This window comes from Polyodon spathula, chromosome 20, assembly GCF_017654505.1.
Source record: "Polyodon spathula isolate WHYD16114869_AA chromosome 20, ASM1765450v1, whole genome shotgun sequence".
NCBI classification, from domain to species: domain Eukaryota; kingdom Metazoa; phylum Chordata; class Actinopteri; order Acipenseriformes; family Polyodontidae; genus Polyodon; species Polyodon spathula.
The window spans coordinates 23941967-23962817 of NC_054553.1; the positions used below are offsets into that span (position 1 = coordinate 23941967).

Below are 20851 nucleotides of genomic sequence, written 5' to 3' on the forward strand. Positions count from 1 at the left end.
CATACCATTTATGGCTAAAAATAGCAGGGTGAAATGTTACCTAAAAAAAGACAAACTGCCAATCGGGTTGTGACTGCAGTCACTGCACACAGAACTATGTCCCTAGCTGATTATTATGATCCCATTTTAAAAATGTTCACAAACAGCAATTGTCAATGTTCCACTGGCAGCTGTTTCTGTTAATAGAGCCCATGTGGGAGAGTACAGTTTCATTCGTTTTCACTGGGATGTCCAGGGAAGCTTATACATCTGCAACACTATAGCAGCTCCAGATGCTACACATAACTGTTAAAGTATAGGCTTGGGTAATATATGATCATTACTGTACATCAAATTTACCAGCCTCGCTGCACACATTTCAACATATCCCAGCAGCCATTAAACAGAATTTCAACCAGAGACCATGAACATCTTGTTGGCTCTGTGGATTTCCTTGGAAAGGTTAATATAAGAAACAGCTTTACTTCACTTCCTCTTGGAACAACAGGACAATTGTGTCCTTACAGAAGCAGTGTTTTGAAAATGTCCTGTGTTCAGTTCAATGGTGTTGCTCAGAGTAAACAGACATTAACATTTGCCACAAGGTTAATGTTGTGGTGTAGTCGAGGAATTGAGAAAAAAACAACAGACTTTATACGTGACATGTAAAACCAGAGGTACTCTCTAAATGTTACGTTTAAGTGTAATGAGTAGGCTTGCATAGATATAGACAGCACAGTCAGATTTTGTTTCATTTTCTAACAACAACTAAGCAACCAGCCAGTAATGAGCCAGACTCAGCTATTAGTAAAAAGGTAATGGCACATTATAGGCAAGTTTCCTTAAAAAAAGAGCCTTCATCTAATATGCTGCAGGCATGATCAGTAAGCATGTGGAAGCAGTTTAATCGACCAGATTGTCCTTATTTGATGTTTGCTGTGTAATTGAATGAAATAAAATTATATGTAAATAGGGAGAAAAGTTCAATTATGGTACCAATCTGCATATAGTCCATATCATTCCAGCTGCCCTTATGCATCAAATCTGCATCAAAATAAACTCAATTGTAACAGTTACAAAATAAGTCTGGTACCTCAGCTAGCCTCCTGACATACTGGATTTATTTCTTAATTGCATAAGTTTCTCTAGCTGCTTTGAAAACCCTAAAGCTAAAACCACTTTCTCAACCTCCACTGCTAATTTGCACATTTCACAAAGTCATCTCAAGAGTTGTTGGTATTCTAAGGGAAGTTTAAAAGAAGTTGTTTGGTCTTTTGAAATGTTTCTGCCACACTTGTGTGATGAGCGTAATGTTAGAGAAGGTAGTGGAAATGGAATTAAAGATCTTCTGGAAATGTGATCATCAACCAATGTTATAGCCAACATATGTTTTGTTACCTACAAATAAACAAGAAAAAATCCACTGCCATGACAGGGGCATAATGCTCAAACCTTTGACCTCTGGTAGTCTGGACAGGAAATGTGAAATTAGTTCAACGGTTCAAATGACCAAAGAACACAAACTTCACAGTCTGACATATATGATACTGGACATCTTCCCAGGAAGTCTCCAAAAGACGATTGAATGTGATGTCATGACACTGAAGTGCCCCTCACCCAGAAGCATGCTCAAAGAGCACTGTGGTTATGTTCACACTAGAGTTGGATGATAATGACTTTTTCAACCTCAAAATTACCATGAGGATCAAAATGTTCTTTTTATTAACTCTCATTAATTTGGACTTTCTTATTAGGTTGTTCAAAACATCTTGGTAGCCTTGGTGCAATAATAAAACATTCTGCAATAATAAAACAGTTACAGTTACATGTTATTGCATTGCAGTTCAAACTAGCTATTCTGGAATGCAAAAAGTACAACTTGCATGGATTAGCCCTGATTGTGCAGCATGTCCACTATCTTTTAACTGTATCTTTATTATGATTCCATTATATATTGTTCAGCTACAGATTCAGTTATAATACCAGTGCATTACTTAGAAGGAAAGCAGGCAGATCTATTAGCAGACCACAGCATTATTTGCAATGGTAACACAACTGGTGTGAAACAAATATTGCATAATTGTCTTGATATAGAAGCATACACGGCACTGAAGTGGGTTAACAATAAGTATCAGTTCATACCATGGGGACACCATTGGTATGTCTAATCAATGTGGTACCAATGCATTGCCAATCATTTAAGTTTGGACATTTTTCTTTGGTTGCATAAGTCAAGGTTATGATACTGGTTTGTTGGCTCTTATGCAATAACACACAGGGAACAGAACAGTTGTGTACTGTTCCATTTCCTCGCCACACTTTTCTCATGTGCCTGGTTGCACTGATAAATCATATAGTGTTGATGATACCTGATATACTACTTGATGAAACATGTGGGAAATGGTAGGTTGTACGTGCCAAAGCTGCTAAAAATGTTTTTTATCGCACAATCTAACTTTGTATACAAATTGAGAAATTCCTGAAATATAACTTGCATGAAGGCCTAGCTTCATCCATGGAAGGAGAATTCGTTGTCTATTTTATCCCACTCAGACCTCTTGGTTACTAACTATCATGGTATCCCTGAAATGGTTATTGTCTCTCCTCAGATATATGGTAATTGTTTTAAGAAGCATCTTAAAAGGGCAGTGGTACCCTAAAACTACTGTGGTATTTCAAATTTAAAACAATTAGGTAAGACATGTTCTTAATTTTACTGTAACAAAATGTTTCTACAACTAATACTACAATGAAAGTCTTCTCAGTCACACAACACTGAATAAACTCATTTTGTAGGGGTGAATTTAAAAATAAATGCCAGAGTCTTGTATTTGAGTTGTTTTGGAAAATATGCATGCATTGCCACTTTATTAGGACCTGTACATCATATTGTGTTGGGCCATCAAAGATTCCCGAAACCTGCCATGATCGTCTAACCATGTGCACACCTTTCTGTCAGAGAGAATGGGTGTGTTATCATCTTGAAATTACATAGAGGTGTTCCATAGTTCTAGGGGCTCAGCTCGCTACACTAATTCTATTGGTTCTTAACTGTTATATTCCAGGCTCACCTTCCACTACTTGTTCTGCAAGCCTTTCTTCTCCACCTCCCCACAACCTCCTTTGCAACTATGTCTCCCTTCTGGTGATCAGTGGTCTTGGTGAACTCTGACCGACGTTGGAGGTCGCACCTCAAACTAGGGCTGCTCCTATCAGTCCAGAAGGTGAGATCCTGGGCCAAACAGTCAATCATCCCACATTACATTACATCTTACAATGCTGAGCTCGATCATTGAACAACTGCCATCAGGGAACAGTAGTATTAGTTGGACTTGATTAATGCTTAACTGTGACATTCCTTCTACCTTCCAGAGTAATCAAAGGACCCAGGGTAAATTAAGAGAACATGACCCACATCAGGGCAATGCCAAACGTGGTAGGGTAGGTACTATCAAAATGGCCAGGCAGTATGTACCATACGTGAACATGAATATGAACGTTACAGCCCACAGCCATAAATGGATCTCAACAGATGCTGTAATTCTCTGATATATTGTGTCATTGATAAAACAAACAAAAATATTCTACTTTTCATTATGCGTTTACAGCATGCCTTGTCTGAAAAACTTTTGAGCAGTGATGGTTTATAAAGCTGAAAGTGTGCCTGACCACAACTAAAAAAAATGTAACAGAAAGCAGGTGTATTTGTTCTAAATTGTAGAGTACACAATCACTATCAGTGGTAAACTGAACCAACCGTGAATATTAAAAAGAACTGCAAGAAGCTCAACTGAATTTAATATTTCTGTGACATTTACTTTCTCTCTTGTGCAAGTTTTTGTTTTGAGTGGTACAAAGGGCATTCTCACTTTAAACTTCCCAACCCTGTTTGTATTTTGTGTACTGGGCAATACAGAATGATTAATACAGCTGCTTTCATATATATATATATATATATATATATATATATATATATATATATATATATATATATATATATATATATATATATATATATATATATTATGCATTTATAAAATAGCATTTAACGTTTGTGGTTACCCACAACTACAAACAACACTGCACTATTCGGTTTCCCTTGGAGACCAGAATATCATCAGTGTGTTCAGAATAGATCTAAGCAAGAACAGCAAAGGTCTCTACAAAACATTAATATTAATACAGTAATAAGATAGTGATATGAAAAACGATGCTACAAGAATGTAATTAGTTGTGGTTTATTTTTAAAGTTCTATTTTTAATCACTAACAATCTGTGACATCACACATGTAGCCAGAAAACAGAACTGCATGTAGATTTGTTCTTGATTTTTTTTGTGTCTGATAATCACCATGGATACTGGCTGACAACATTATACACATTTTAATGAACCTGGCCTGCATTCTAGCTACAGATACCATCTTTAAGAATTTATTTTCACAATATTTACAGAAGTTAAAGCTAATTTAACTCAAGTCAGAACTTTACATGTAGCACAGAGAGTAGGAACAGAAGGTAGGAAGCACTTTTCTACAACTCGGTAGGGGCAAATGGTATGCAAAGTAAAAGTTTTGATGGGTTGAATGGACTCTTCTTGTTCCAGAACTTAACCTATATACTTATGTTCTTTTCTTTTTATCTTTTATATTCTTTCTCAATAAAAAAATACTTTTCCAAGATTGGGATTTTTAATCATTTTCCAACTAGCATAAAGCAAATCATGTCAGACAAGCTACTTAGAAATATTAAACTTAATTCAAGCCATTGATTAGAACTGACAGCTGCTTTAAATAAGTGCCATTAGGACTAATCAGTTCCTGTACGCTCACTTTATATACTTGAGCGTAATCGCTGCGAAAAAAAAAGAACGAAACATGTTCAATTTTTAGATGAAAAACGCCTCGATCACCACCCTGTCCTGTTAAATCTGGATATAATCTGAAGGCAAAGTGGATCAGGTGCAAGCAGCCGTATGGTTATTGCTCTGAAGAAGAGAAAGAAAGAGAAGAAGGTGGCTTCACCCTATAATAACGAGCAACGGGAAACCCTAGAGGAGTCCCTACGTCTTGTGCAAGAGCTGAAATATACTGTATCTATTTATATGATCTCAAAGTGTGTTATTGGTAACAAATAATCTCAACAATGTTGAAGCTAAACACCTGGACATTTAACTAAAACCTGTAGTCAAACAGTGTGTTTATTTTAACATACCGATAGTGCTTATTTTCCCATTTCCTCATGTTGTTTCCATAATTTTTGTTTGTATTCTTTATCAGGATATTTCTTGTGCCACTTATCATAAAGAACAAGATATTCTGCTCTGCAGTAATCAGACGTTCCCTCATCTTGCCTGTGATATTTGGCGTGCAAGTCTGAATACAAAAATATAGCAGCAAAACGTCGAGTGTAAAAAATTCAGCGAATAAACACTGTAGTGTGAATAGTCCTTAAAAGTCATGAGCCTGATTGATCTCAAACCTCTGTTCGCTATCTTTAGTGAAGTTTATAATGGGTTAACAATTCTTTTGTTCTGGACAAACTCCACAGCTAGAGTGAATCAGAATTTAATTGGTTTAAAAGCAAACAACATTGTTCATAAACTAAAAAGAGAATTTCGACAAAAACTGCATCGAAGCCCTGTCGCTGCTGATTGGTTGTTTCTAAGCGCTTTGAAAAGGGAGTCTGGTCTTCCAGAATATCAGCATATATTCTGTGTGCTTTTGAAGACGTGGATTTCCATAACAACTTTCTTGTTGAAGGCTGTCAAAAGAGGAGTGGATGTGTTGAAATACCATCAGAAAAGACACTCATAATTACTACATCATGTTGACGAATATGTACCAGTCTTGATTATAGTTTTGTCAATAGCAATTTTTAACATTTGCATAGATCAAACCTGTCGCATCACCTCTGTGTCACTTCTGGTGTGTATGGTCATGTTGCTGAGAAAGGGTCCCATTGGCAATTAAAAAACCACATCACATCTGCTGTGTGGAGAGCTGTCAGTGTGTAGGTTGGGGAGACAAGCTGAAAATGAACAAGAATGTGGGTTTCCAGATTTTTAAGTAAGTGTTGTGTGTATGTTTGGGAAAGTCCCTTATTTATACAGCACTGCTTTTCATATCCGGTGGTGTTAGATGTCGTAAACCCAGAACTTTACCACCCATTTTAGGACTAGCCCTTCAGACTGTGCGACAGGGACAGTAAATAGCACAGTTAACCAACAGCCTTTAATATACACAACCTATTATGTTATGGATGAATTCACCTTATTCTCCTTACTATATAAATGAATATTAATGGGGCAAGCTGAATCTCACATCTTACAGAAATGTGTTACTGATAAAGCTTGCTAAGTATGAAACTACGCTTCTCAGTGGTTGCTATGCAAACACCAAAACACATAGCAAAGGTTGCTATGCATGTACGGTATCTGGAGTTATTTTCTACCCTGTAACTAAGTCAATATGTACAGCATTCCCTTGCTTATACCATCTGAAAGTGTGACCACAAAGAACCCCATAAAGCAAAAACAATAAAGGGCTTCTCTACATCCATTACCCAAAGTGTGTTCAAAGATTTGTATTACTCAATTTCTGTGACTACCACCCATTTTGCGGAGGAGAACTGTAGATTCAGTCTAAAAGACCCCCCCCCCAGCTTTAAATTGAATTTCCTTATTTTTTGTTTATAATAATTCAGAGTGGTTTATTGCAGTTACAAAAATACTATATTTTTTTTCTAATCTCTTGCTTTCACATGAGCGCTGGGGAGTTCATTTGTATAAGTAACTGATCAGTTTGTATCAGTAACTGAATCATCACAAAAAGGGAAGGAAACAATAACAGCACCTAAGAAAATGGAATTTGGAGATGGTTACTCTTTAAATGTATGTACAATATATGTATTTCTAATTGTTGTTGTCGCGGTACAGAGAGTGCTGTCTGGATGTTTGATAGAGCTGCACTTTATAATTTTTTTAACCAGTGTCCTAAAATGGACATTATATTGGTTATCCTGTTATAAGAACTGTAAAAATGTATTGTCTGTAGGGTGACCACCAGTCCCTGGTTGGATGGGAGAGTCCCTAAATGTAAAGATCAAGTCTCGGTCCCGGGCTAAATGACTTCGGGACAGAATTTGTCCCCACTACACAATTAGGCCTACTCCACTAAAGAAAAAAAAGTAAGCACCTGTGCAAATTCAGAGAGGAATGGGTTAGGCCATGATTCCTAGACGCAGTGCAATCTTACAGTTTAGCATCACAGTCAAACCACAGCATATCTGTTTGGAGCAAAGCTCCGCCCCTGCCGCATCATTTTGCAATGCCTTACAGAGCCCTAGAATGACTGACACACTGGATAGCAAATCTAAGACATAAAGCTATATAGTTCATTCATTTTGAAATACTGTTATTAATTACACAGTATAAAATATGTAAATACACAACCCCCACCCCACCCCACCCTTACAAAAAATGGCAGCTGTCCCATTTTTGCATTTTTAAAAGGTGTTTTTTTAAAATTGTCTGGTCGCCTAAATTCCCAATTCATCAGTCTCATTGATTAACTTCAGACAAGTCTGTTGCCCAACTAAAAAAATATTTACTTCTGAACATCATTTAAAGTGTAGTTAGGCCTCAATGTACCCCTACACTCTACAGAGGGACTCAGTGCCTGGGAAACACATGCTGCCGCTCTCTTTTTAACAGGATGCCTGGGCCTCATAAATGTCACTATCTCTGCAGACTAAAACCAGGTGGGCACCTTCAATTGGATTAATTTCTTTGCAGTAATTTTTAATTCACTCTCCTATAGGTTAGGCCTGGTGTTGATTTCTAGTCACCATTTTGCTCGGTTTGAACGATTTATACCAGCGGTGGCCAATACACCAAGTTCTGCAATCCATTTTGGTGGATCTCAATGGGCTCTGCGATCCACCGAAAAATCTTACCAACAATTACCCAGATTTAACCCTGTAATGCCCAAGCATTTATTTTAAATGAGGGAAGCTACTTTATGTGTTATGAGGTTTTTTTTTTTTTAAATAATTGTCACAGACGGCTGGAGTGGACCAGAAACAGGACCCAAGAAATAAACAAAGAGATGTAGTTGAGCACTTCCTTGCGCGCAGCGTTTAATAAATGAACAGACAGTAAATAAAAAGGTTGTAACAAAAATAGCACATGGCACGTGAGGCCAAAATAAACAGACAAACAGTGGACTAACAAACAAACACAGTGAGCGAAAACAATGGTTATATATATTTTACTTTGTTTAGTTTTCTCGTTTTTAATTCTCTCCTCTCCACACCCATTCTCCACTCACTGAACACACAACCCCGAGTGAGTGAAAACATGCTGCTTTATGCAGCTGTACCGAGACTCGATTGGTAATCAATCATTCAATTGGAGTTGCGGTACAAATGCATGAGAATTAATTTAGTGCAATTTCCCGTGCTCACATATTATTACATTTTACTTGCACCTGAAGTGCTGTGCAATCCTCGTGCCTAAATACAAATATACATTTTAAACACGTGTTAGACAGACCCGTTTATATCCCGTGTACCAATGACTACACACCAAGATTAACACACAACATACAAAAACAAAATACACACAGGGGCAAGCTCTTTGCCACAATAATATACCGCTGTAATAATTGTATAATATTATCCAATACGTAAAGACAACTTATACAACAAAACTAACGCAACAAAAATAAGTAACAATTGCGGATTTAAAGCAGGTAAATTAGAAACTTACCATCATTTTGATGAGTCTTGAAACCTGGTAAATGGATTGTCCTTTAAAACTCCAGAACAGTAAGTTACAGTAACACAGTACCGATGAACCTTCGTTTTCTTTAAAATAAACAGTCAAGTAAATAAGTGTCTTATTTTTGCCGTCCTTAAAAAACAAAAAAGAAGTTAAAGAACCACAGGGATGATTTGTGTTTTTATAATTCAATAATAATAATAATAATAATAAAATCATTAAAAATACATTTACGTTTTGGGATTTTTTCTTTCTTTGTTTTTTTACTTACTGCGTCAGCCGCCTGGGGGATTCAAATGCTTGCAACCTCTAGCTGCTCTGTCTGGGTTAAATCCCACCAAAACTGAACAGCTACAAAATGATCAGATTCATATTGAATATAAATAAAATGAAAACACATGGTGAGGAATAAGCATTATAAAAATAATGTTCTTGATTACCCGAGTGCCTTGTTTTTCAGTTTTATTTTGTTTTCACTGGAGGTGCCATAAACTAAAAGCGTTATTTTGACAAAAGGTATTTAGAGTGTGTCACCTTTGATGAAAAACCAGAGCTGATCTGGTCACCCTACTCAAAGCTGTAAAGAGTGCAGAGTAAAGTGTGTATTTGTATGTGGCCACGGGGATTGCACAAATCAGTTCACATGCTGGGATTCAAGTGAATGATTAATTAGCAATTGAGTTCCGGCACAGCTGTATATATAGAGGCACAAACCACTCACTCGGGTTTGGGTGTTCGGTGTGGAGAGAAGGGGAGAGAGAGTGAGGAGAAAAATACTAAGGATAATAACAACTGCCACGCGTGCTGGTTCTGCATCAGCCCGCCACTTGTTATAGGTCAGTGTTTGTTTGTCTGTTTCTTTTGGCCATTGTGTCGTTTATTTTGAGTGTTTTGTTTTGTGTAAAGTATTTGTTTTATAATAAATCTGTGCAGCAGCGCTTCACTCACCAGACTCCACCACTCAAGCTATCCATGGCACCTATATTTTCATATTAGGGTCCTTCACCAATTGAATGCATATGTGATGACTCATTATGTCATTTTTTTTTTTAAGTGTAAGTTATAGAGAGAAATAAAGACAGACCACTGTACATGCTTCAAATGATGAACACTGACTGCATTCTCATAAATTGAAAAAGTGATCCCCGTTTATTTAAAACCACCACCTGCCTATTGAGGTCACTGAAATCAGGAATATTCTTAGTGTACAACTTCAACAAAGTCTGTTCCAACCAAAATTAGTTGCCTCACGCCCGCCTCAAATCGCATGACTTCTGCTGTACTGACCTTGGCAGCTCTGTCTCCACAACGTAGTTTACTCTTAAGGTATGAATCAGGCTTAGTTTACATAACAGAGTGCCTTGGAAGGAATGCATGTCATCAAAATAGTAATTCACAAGGGGCCAGTTATTTGTGACTGTAACCTCCCTGTCTGGCGTTCCAAAAACAGCAACCAACCGCAAACTTTCAAAACATTCTGAGAACATGCTGTTCTTACCTTATCACACATTCCGCTTAGATCCAAAACAAGTAGTTAAATGAATCAAATGAACACTGTCACCATGTTTTAAACAAGTATGTCAGTAACACTCATCTCCCGCAGCAGATCACCCTGACCTTGATCCAAGTCTGACAGACACACAGACACACAGACAGTTCAGCCTCCCAGACTATGATACACTAAATAAAATGTTCTCAACATTTTTTTAACAGAATCTGAAAAGGGACCTACTAAAAGGTAAGTGTAACTTACAAACATAGACAACCAGAGAGCCACTATACACCTCAAATTAAGATACACTCAGTGCTAAAGAATGTACAATCATAACTGAACAAGGCATTCTCCCGATACAGTAAATAAAAAGACACCTCCTGTGGAACGGTGGTGGGCAATTCACTGACACACACGGGACACAGAAGGTTTTATTCGAAACACCACACTGGTGTCCAGTTTTATTAAATTCTTTATGGATTTATTTTAGCCTGTAGAGGGCACTGTTGTCTGTGGCCTAAATACCGACAACGGTAATCAGGTCTAGTCACACCAACACAGGTAAACCCATTCACTCAACCTGCTGACACTGCTCGGGGTTCTGCTCAAGTTTTTCCCTGGAACTTAAAATTCCTTTTCTTTTTTTTAATTAGTTTGTTGTTGTGCTCATTCTTCTCCGGACGTGTTCGGTCCAGCCGCAGAGCTTCCGCCAGCTGGCTCATGTTGACTTAGAGGGGCAGGCCGAGGGAACAACAGAGCATTATCTTATATGGTCAGCAATCCCCCAAGGCAAGCCTCTCAGCTACTCAGAGAGAGGGAAAGCCAACACACCTGCTTCCACACCTCTCCGTGTCACTGCCATGACTGACAGGCGGATCAATGAGGCTGCTGCCCCCTTCCTGCAGTACCACGCATGTGCCAAACAGTCAGCACTGATCTCCCCTGTTACACCCCCAGATTCTGATCCTTAGTTGTTAGAAAGTTTTAGTACAATTAGATAATGCTGGTAAGGGAAGACAGGATGTAACGTTTTCATTTATCAAACCTGCAAACTGGATAGTTATAATAGCAGGCATCCCAAATTACAATATGAACAGGTCTATTGCACTTCAGTACAACTCTACTCACCCAGAACAACCAGTTGCACAACTAATGTTCACACCTACACAATTTGTTTCCCAGTCACATAGGCATGGATCTGTCAAAATCAAAATGGTCTTGATAAGAGTAATGGTACTGAAAGTTTCTTTGTTAAACCCCGTAATGTTACACATAAAACCTATCACCATGCATAGACATGTAATATTAAATAATATCGTCATTAGAACATAAGAACGTTTACAAACAAAAGGAGGCCATTCAGCCCCTCTTGCTCGTTTGGTTGTTAGTAGCTTATTGATCCCAGAATCTCATCAAGCAGCTTCTTGAAGGATCCCAGGGTGTCAGCTTCAAGATCATTACTGGGGAGTCGGTTCCAAACCCTCACGATTCTCTGTGTAAAAAAAGTGCCTCCTATTTTCTGTTCTGAATGCCCCTTTGTCTAATCTCCATTTGTGACCCCTGGTCCTTGTTTCTTTTTTCAGGTTGAAAAAGTCCCTTGGGTCGACATTGTCAATACCTTTTAGAATTTTGAATGCTTGAATTAGGTCGCCGCGTAGTCTTCTTTGTTCAAGACTTGTTCAAGTCTTCTTTGTACTTCCCTTGATTTAAATTCAACAATTTTCACACTATATCCGAACATCTTGTTGGCCTTTTTTATAGCTTCCCCACATTGTCTAGATGAAGACAATTTTGAGTCAATAAAAACTCCTAGGTCTTTTTCATAGATTCCTTCTTCAATTTCAGGATCTCCCATATGATATTTCTAATGCACATTTTTATTTCCTGCGTGCAGTACCTTACACTTTTCCCTATTGAATGTCATTTGCTATGTGTCTGCCCAGTTCTGAATCTTGTTTAGATCATTTTGAATGAGCTTTGCTGCTGCAACAGTTTTTGCCACTCCTCCTATTTTTGTGTCGTCTGCAAATTTAAAAAGTTTGCTTACTATACCAGAATCTAAATCATTAATGTAGATTAGGAATAGCAGAGGACCTAATACTGATCCCTGTGGTACTCCACTGATTACCTCACTCCATTCAGAGGTTTCACCTCTAATCAGTACTTTCTGTTTTCTACATGTTAACCACTCCCTAATCCATGTACGTGTGTTTCCTTGAATCCCAGCTGCGTTCAGTTTGAGAATTAATCTTTTATGCAGGACTTTGTCGAGGGCTTTCTGGAAATCTAAATAAACCATGTCATATGCTTTGCAATTATCCATTATCAATGTTGCATCCTCAAAAAAATCTAGCAGGTTAGTTAGACACGATCTCCCTTTTCTAAAACCATGCTGACAGTTTCCCAGGATACTGTTACCATATAGGTAATTTTCCATTTTGGATCTTATTATAGTTTCCATAGGTTTGCATATAATAGAAGTCAGGCTTATTGGTCTGTAGTTACCTGGTTCAGTTTTGTTTCCCTTTTTGTGGATTGGTATTACGTTTGCAATTTTCCAGTCTGTCAGTACAACCTCTGTGTCAAGAGACTGTTGCATGATCTTGGTTAGCGGTTTGTAAATAACTTCTTTCATTTATTTGAGTACTACTGGGAGGATCTCATCCGGCCCAGGGGATTTTTTTATTTTAAGGGCTCCTAGTCCCTTTAACACTTCTGCCTCGGTTATGCTAAAGTTATTTAAAACTGGATAGGAACATGTGGGGCATGTTGTCCGTATCCTCCTTTGTAAAAACTTGTGAAAAGTAATCATTTAATATATTTGCTTGTCTTCATCTATGATTTTGCCATTTGTATCTCTTAGACATTTAACCTCCTCTTTGAATGTTCTCTTGCTTTTGTAATGCTACGACAAAGGACCCACATTGCAAATATATCAGCAAAAGAGAGAGTAAAAGATGTTCTTTGCTTTGTACACTGTGAATGTGGCATCCGATGCGATTCACATCACACTAGCACCAGGGGAAATATTTGCGCAAACAAACGCCTCTGTCGGGTCAAAATTTCACGTGTTTCGTGCTTCATGGTTTTCAGTGGACTTCTGGAACATGGAAGTCACTGTTTTTTGTTTCTTTGCAAGTAAAGCAGTCTCAGTACTGCTCTGGAGTTCCGCCTTTCTCTTTCGGTGAATACTTGAATCTAAATGCCTGTCAACAGCAGATTCTCGGTAGAGATCCACAGTAACGTTGCAGGACGTACAAAAGAGCTTACCTCCATCGCGGTGTAAAACTCCTGCTGGATACTGCTTTACGTGATCTGCTCCAGACACATTTTTAGCCTTTTTAGAGTCATCAATTTTCTTGTTTACAGTGTGTACTATTTTAATAATTATGAAAAGGTATTTTAATTTCTTAAGAATATTGTAAAAATCATGGTATTGGGCTAATTTCACAATTTCCATGCAGCCCATGAAATCGCGATTTACACAGGGCCATACTCATCAGATACTGGCATGTACAAAATACAGACCATCACAACTATGGTAAATGATCAGCAAACATACTGCATAAACCTGATAATAAAGACCCCTGAATGCACTCCAATACTTTATATCATATCTAGGATTATTCACTTTTGAAATTGCTGCTGACGTATATCCCAGTGGAGCAAATGCATTTGGGATGCAAATATCACCAACCATGCAAATACCTGGCTGGGTACCCACATAGTGCACTCCCGTCCAATGTACTTGACTCACTTATTATCGTTAATTAATCCCCTAGGTGATCATTTCCAAACAATGTGATGGCAATCCAGATGATCCAGATGTTAGAAGACTGTTCTCTAGATGAAGATCAGTGGGTCCATGAAGAGGACAGGAAATACAGCTGTTCTACAACAGGGATTAGCAGCAAACAGGGTGGATGGGAAGCAGGCTGACAAAAATAGTGCTGGCAAAATAACAGGCTGCAATTACTGGGGATGCACACACATGGTGGCTGGGCTTCAAGACCCCAATGAGTAGCCAGTAGGCAAAAGGCAAAGTGAAGCTATGGAGGGAGGCAAGTGACAGATGGGGTGCAGAACCCACACACAGCAACTGCTGCACCCTTGGCATGGCAAGGAGTGTAGAACAGCTGGGAGGGCACACACGAGAAGATATTTTCACTTGATGATTTGATCACCCTTTAAATCACTGACCCTCAAACGCATTTTACATATTTATACAAATAGAAATGTTCTAAAGAGACTACTAGGCACTGCTAAATTTTCATAACCTTGGTTCTCACATTTTAATTATCTCAATGGTAGTACATTAATTATCAGGATCTTCCACTGTTTAAATAAATTAGATAGACCCCCATGCTTGATCTTTCTTTATGAAAAGAACCCTGGTGTGCAATGTGAAAAGTGAAAAACTTCCCTCGACCTGGGTGGACTTCTAGGACTTCTTCTTGACTGTTGTTTAAAAACAAATACATTTATACCAAACGTTATTCATCAAAGCAAATAAAAAAAAAAGTATTATCTGAAGATATTTAAGCAGTATTTACTATTACATTACATAATCCATTCACATTCCAGAATAGTGTTTTCCTTTGACATTGTGCCAACACCCCCAGGTTCAAGCAATTTCATCTTATTTACAGTCTTACTGAAACTGCAATTTAGTAAAGGCACCTGATTAGACAGATTTTGGATTGTGTTCCTTAGAAAACTATCAGTTCAACAATTAACAGGCATTTATCAACAGGTGAAATGATGTACGGGGTTTCCCTTTTGGTCACTCGATAGTTTAATTGTCCTTTTTTTAATGCCTACTAATGCTGCCAAACTGCACATTCACACAAACAGCTCAGGTTACCCAAGCCAGTCTTTCCCACTGTTTTAGGACATGAATCAACTGCATATCAGGATCTTGGGTAGTGTATGACACCATTTGCCCTTTCTAAGGGGATCAGAATCTCATTCTTTATTTATGTTCCTATTTCATGCTGCTACTTGACCTAGTCCAACAGTGTCTTACATGTAGGTGGGGTCTAACTAGAGTACTGTGTAGTCTTATTATTGCTTCGTTGGATTTTTGCAATATAACTTAACATTATATTAATGCTTATGAATTGTTGCACCACGTTGGCAGTATACTTCTAAAGAATTTAAAAACAGGTCTGTTTAAAAGGAACTGGTGTTATAATCCTTGCATTAGTGTAGAAAACAAACAATAAACAATAACTTCTCATTTGTAAAGTGAAAGAAATAAGTTTAAAGGGGCTGTCCCTGTTCCGGCAAATGAGAGTCCATCCCTATTAATGTATTCCTTATTTATTATTAATGTAATCCCTGTTTATTATTAATGTAATCCCTATTTATTATTAATGTAATTCCTATTTATTTAAAAGATGGATTTTGTTATACTTGATTTGCTTACTGGCTGCTTATACTGTTTTATGTATTGTACCATCATGCACTGAGAAAACAGTCAGACCAAAGTCAAAAGCCAAAATCCAAAAGAATTCTTCAGTGCTCCATCATTGGACCCAGTTGAGGCTGATCCATGGTGTCACATGTTCTACTCCTGTGTCACACAGTTAACTCCAAAGATGATGCACTAAGTGAGCTCCAAGATCATTCAAGCAAACACAGATCAAACATAGACATGTGGGGAGTCTACCACATTTTATAAGCATGACGTCACTTCAGGGAATTCCCTTCAAACGTTTCTGGTGAAATGTAAAGGACCAATGAACAACGTGCCCTGCCCACCTCCCCTTACCAGAGCTAAGAAAGACTGTTAGAGAAGTCTGCATCTGCGTTCATTTGAAGTGGAAGTCTTCGATTGTGACAAAGTCGAGACGTCAATAGCCACGGTATTGCAAAATAAAAAAATGTGTTGAGCCAGCTGTGTATTTACCAAAACCACAAGCTGAGACTGCAACGTCAATGGAATTATCTATGCGCAGACTAACAGCGTCTATAGAATATTGCAATGGCTACTTTAAACTGTCTGCATCCCAAGCACGCGTGTGTGTTTGTGTGCGTGTGCGTGTGCGTGTGTGAATAATTAGAATTTAAGAAACCCAGTCAAAAGGTGTACGCAAACAACCTTAAAGCTGTTAAATTCAACTTAACAAACACCAGGGGAGGCACTTGTAGGTGTTTAACCGTTGTAGTCAGAAATTACATCGTAGCCCACCCATTAGGAAAAGTTTTAATGAGTTAAAACATCAGGCTACCATGCACGGTGAGTTTAAGCTAAAAGCAGTATTTCAAAAGAAGCCGTTGCATTTAGTAGAAATGCAGAATAAAATGCTACGCATACATAATTTAGAAGCAAAAGTCTTTCTCATAAATTAAACTGGAAGCTATGTACTGGAAACAACAACTGGCGGAAATGTTTTTTATGGTGTGCCAATAAATATGATTACTCAGGCCTGACCCCTAGTGTCATTTAGGGAAATTGGCACAAATTTCAGACCTCACAAATGTTTTCATAAATCACCCTTCCATAACATGTCATGAATGATACAGTTTGAATAGTGCATATGACAAAGATCGCTTTTTTACGCTTCATTATAACGATTTTCATAACTACATAAGCAAAGAAACTAAAGTTTCCTTCGCAGTAAAAGAGTTCGTTTAGCCAAATTTTAAGAAAACGTACCTCTAATATTTGGACGTAACTTGCTGGGAACCATCCCCGGACTCCATCCCTTTCTCCTTCCCACCAGCCGCCGTCAGCCACTTGCAAAACTTTAATAATTTCCCCAGCCTCGAACCTCAAGCCCTGCTGATGCTGTTCTCCAGAGAAACCATATAAACTTTTGCACAGAGATCCAGACATTGCAGAACATGCAAACACAGACCAAAGAAAAAAAAATGTATAAATATGTACTTCGGGTCTCTCTCTCTCTTTTTTTTTTTTTTTTAACTTACTAAGAGTGAACTCTTCATTATCTTTGTGGCATATGTTGTTGTCCACGACGCTGCTCCGCTGTGTTCAGTTTTAATCTTGAGTCTGAGGAATATGAAATAGCGCAGCAGATTTTCTATCTGTTGCTAACTCCCAGCTGTGCAAATCCAATCTCCACTCCTGCGCTGGTGCTGCCTCTTATTGCGCTTGAGCTGCAGTCAGAGTATCACAAAAGGAAGGAAGCATGATCTCATTCCTCAAGCCCTACTCAGTATAAATATACAGCGGGATTTTGCAATTCACTCTTACATTCAGAACAACAAACAAAAGTTACTTCGTATTTACTGCATAATTGATGAAAAAATAACACTTTTTTAGTAACATTCTCCCATAGTTATCACACACTTGTGTATCTTTACCACTGGTTACAATGCTCACAACCATTCTCCCAAACACGGTTGGCATATTTTAGAAAAAGTACTTGTATTGAAGGACGTGTGTGGAATTAACATAAACTGTAGACTACTACTACTAATAATAATAATAAGAAGAAGAAGAAGAAGAAGAAGAAGAAGAAGAAGAAGAAGAAGAAGAAGAAGAAGAAGAAGAAGAAGAAGAAGAAGAAGAAGAAGAAGAATTAGTAGTAGTAGTATGTTGCCAGGATTTAAATTCATGGTGTACATCCCTTTGACTGTGATGTATCATAGGAAAAGCATAGTAAAATGTAGTAAAGCATAGTGTATAAAACACTCTAAAGCAGGATAAATACTGAAGCAAGTATTAGGGTAACACTTTACATTAAGTGTCTCTACTGTGTATTTATATAGTTGTTACTTAGTAAATACATGTGTACTGATGCGTACTTACAATGCTCTAATGCATAGTTACAATCAGAGGTGCTGGAACAATTTTTATAGTAGGGGTGCTGAAAGTCATTTGTAAATCTTTTTGCAGGATCTAACCCTAACCCTAACATAAACCCTTTTCTGATGCAATTGTGTAAAATGTGTCATGCAGAAAGTACATTGTAACTGTACATAATAACATTGGCATTATGTGCAAGTACACATGTATTTCCTAAGTAACGACTATGCAAATACACAGTAATTAGAGACACAATGTAAAGTGGTACTTAGAGACACAGTGTACAATGGGAACACCACTGGAAACTGCAAAATGTACCTTTCTAAGATTTCAGGTACTACCAGCATCATTTTTATTGGAACAAAGGCAAATGATTTCACTGCTGCCAGAAGCTTCACAAAACAAATTCTTAATGCCATTGCCCATTTCCTTTCTTTAAAGTTAAGGCAAATGAAATATGCATATTTTCCAGCCTCATGTTAAACTACAAGCAGCAGTCTTTTGGGGGTGTAGTATTGGCTCTAGTCACTTGAGATTTGTATAATATATGCTTTTTTTCTGTTTGTTTTAAATAACGTCATTCCTTAAATGAGTGACAACCAAGACTTTCATCTGGTATTATTATCATTGGTAATTACCATTATCCCTGATTTTCTTTGTTTTTGATGAGGATCCTGTTTGTTTCTCTGCAATATTTTCCAAATACAATGATAAGATTAAAGTTTCACACCACTGCTTCCTTGTACCATACATAATCCCTTCCTGCGCTGCTGGTCAAATTCTTTACTGCTGTGAAACCATAGAAGTGACTGGTTTGTAGTATGGAAATATGGAACCAGGAAAAAGAAACGTTGTATCAAATGTGAAGTCAATATTGTCAAAGCATGTGGCCTTTAGCATTCAGGAACCAAAAAGCATATTAGGTTAGGTCACTGACAGAGTTTTATTTTGATAAAACAGCTTGAAAGATGCCTGCTTTTAAATGCTGACATTTTCCATCCAGATATGCTTGACTTTGTGACCGCATTTCTTGTAAAATAATTCCTCCAGTTCTGGTAAATCTCGGTATTAAGATTGTTTGAATTAGGGTTTTTATATGCTGATCTCATCTTGACCCCAATCAACCACATGATATTAAACAACCTATCACAGCCTATTTCTTTAAATGATAGTCCTGCATGCACAAACTCATTCCCTTGCAGTTTCCACTGCCTGGCCAGAGTCTGGTACAGTTTTATTAAAACCTTTGATGACTTTGGGGGTCTATTTTAATGACCTAACTATCTAAGATAGTAAAATCATCCAAGCATATGACATCTATTCCTAATACTGTTACCCTAAAATATATACACCTGCTTTTCTTCTGAAATTATTTCACTGATTTAATTGACGTCAATGATTTAATTGAATATCATTTTCTGTAGAAATAATCTTCAGTGTATGTAGTAATGTTAAAAAGGATGTCAATAAATCATGAGAAAAAACAGCTGGCTATACATATTATCAAAGCGTGGCCCTATTTAATTCCACTACTGTTTAGACCATTAACTGGCCAAGAGCTGTTGAAGTCATTTCAGTTTACAAGGAAGTTTGCTGTCAGATTCCTTAAAGACAGTTTGAAAAGTGATGTCTCGTATGGAGAACAGATTTTGCTGCAGATTTCCAACTTCCATGAAGGAATTATAAGCGATACCAAGCAGATGTGTCACTTCCTCAGTGACAGTGTTATGGCAGGTGACCCAATTTTTTAAAGATAGGCCAGACTCATGGTTAAGTTACGAAATGGGAATACAGTACATACAATGGTGTTGCTTAACTACATTTCATAGAACTGATTTAGCCTTGACACCTTTATTAATATCAGGATGTCATTTAATATCAGACGAAAGCATTTCAGAGATTACAGCGTTACAGAATTATATTTGTCACGGCAGATTGTCTCTCCAGTGGTTGCATCGTTTGTAATTACCATTGAAAGAATATCTAGATGTGTGAACAGAAAATAAATGATTGCGTGCAAAGCAGTATGAACTCAGTGTTGTGTATTCATGTTACAAAGTTAACCATTGAAGGGGTGGCTTTAAAAGAAAAGAAAACATTTATTCTCATTAGCATTCCATTTCTTTGAAGCCCGTTTTTCCTTTTACAGGAAATAGGAACCTCTTGACTACATTATCTATGAGCTGCAAGTGAGGTCCTATTATTTTTAACACAGGAAGTGGTGCTATTCTAAAGAAAAGTAAGAAACTGTATTAAACCTGTGATAGTTATATACTTTTAACATGACTTGGTTTGTGGAATTGTTTAAAAAAATAAATACATAACTGGACTTCCAGGACAAATACAGAGTAATTGATTATAATCCATATACTGTATGTAATTTTTATAAATGCTGAATAGGCATATTTACCTCCGTTTTACACCTTAGTAAAAAACGGACACAATTTGAACTATTAAAATCTTTATGGCAGTACAATTACTAAAACAAGGCATAAATACAGAATACACTAAACTAGAATAGATTACCTTGTCTTGGCGATGCAAGCACAATAGCACCATCTAGTGTAACAAACTGTCAAAACGCATGGAATACCACTGGAATTGCAGCACGTTCCAGTCTTTTTGTTTTTCCAAGGCGTGTTTATCCATTTAGAGGGATGTCTGTGCCTTGTGCCTCATTACAAACTACAACCTCTTGTGTGCTATTGCTTACTTAACATAGCAAGGACTGTCTGCATCCATTAATAACAGAAGCAATAGAGTAGCACCCAGTGCAAATTCAAACTATACAATGGGCTTGTGGTAGTTTAAATATAATAATAATAAT

At 37.5% G+C, this 20851-nt stretch overlaps 1 protein-coding gene across 3 annotated transcripts in view; it reads right to left on the reverse strand.

Moving 5' to 3' along the window:
- The window catches only part of LOC121295483 (growth arrest-specific protein 7-like), a 99893-nt gene extending 82490 nt beyond the window's left edge, over positions 1–17403 (reverse strand). Inside the window, exon 1 of one of the 3 annotated variants that reach the window (XM_041220135.1) lies at positions 17184–17403. In XM_041220135.1, the coding sequence (XP_041076069.1) occupies positions 17184–17201 (18 nt within the window). In that variant the 5' untranslated portion in view covers positions 17202–17403. Of the gene's footprint in view, positions 1–8746; positions 8837–16911 lie in introns of those variants that run through there. The other 2 variants (XM_041220134.1, XM_041220136.1) reach the window with 2 other exon arrangements.
- Between the last annotated feature and the right edge of the window lie 3448 nt (positions 17404–20851).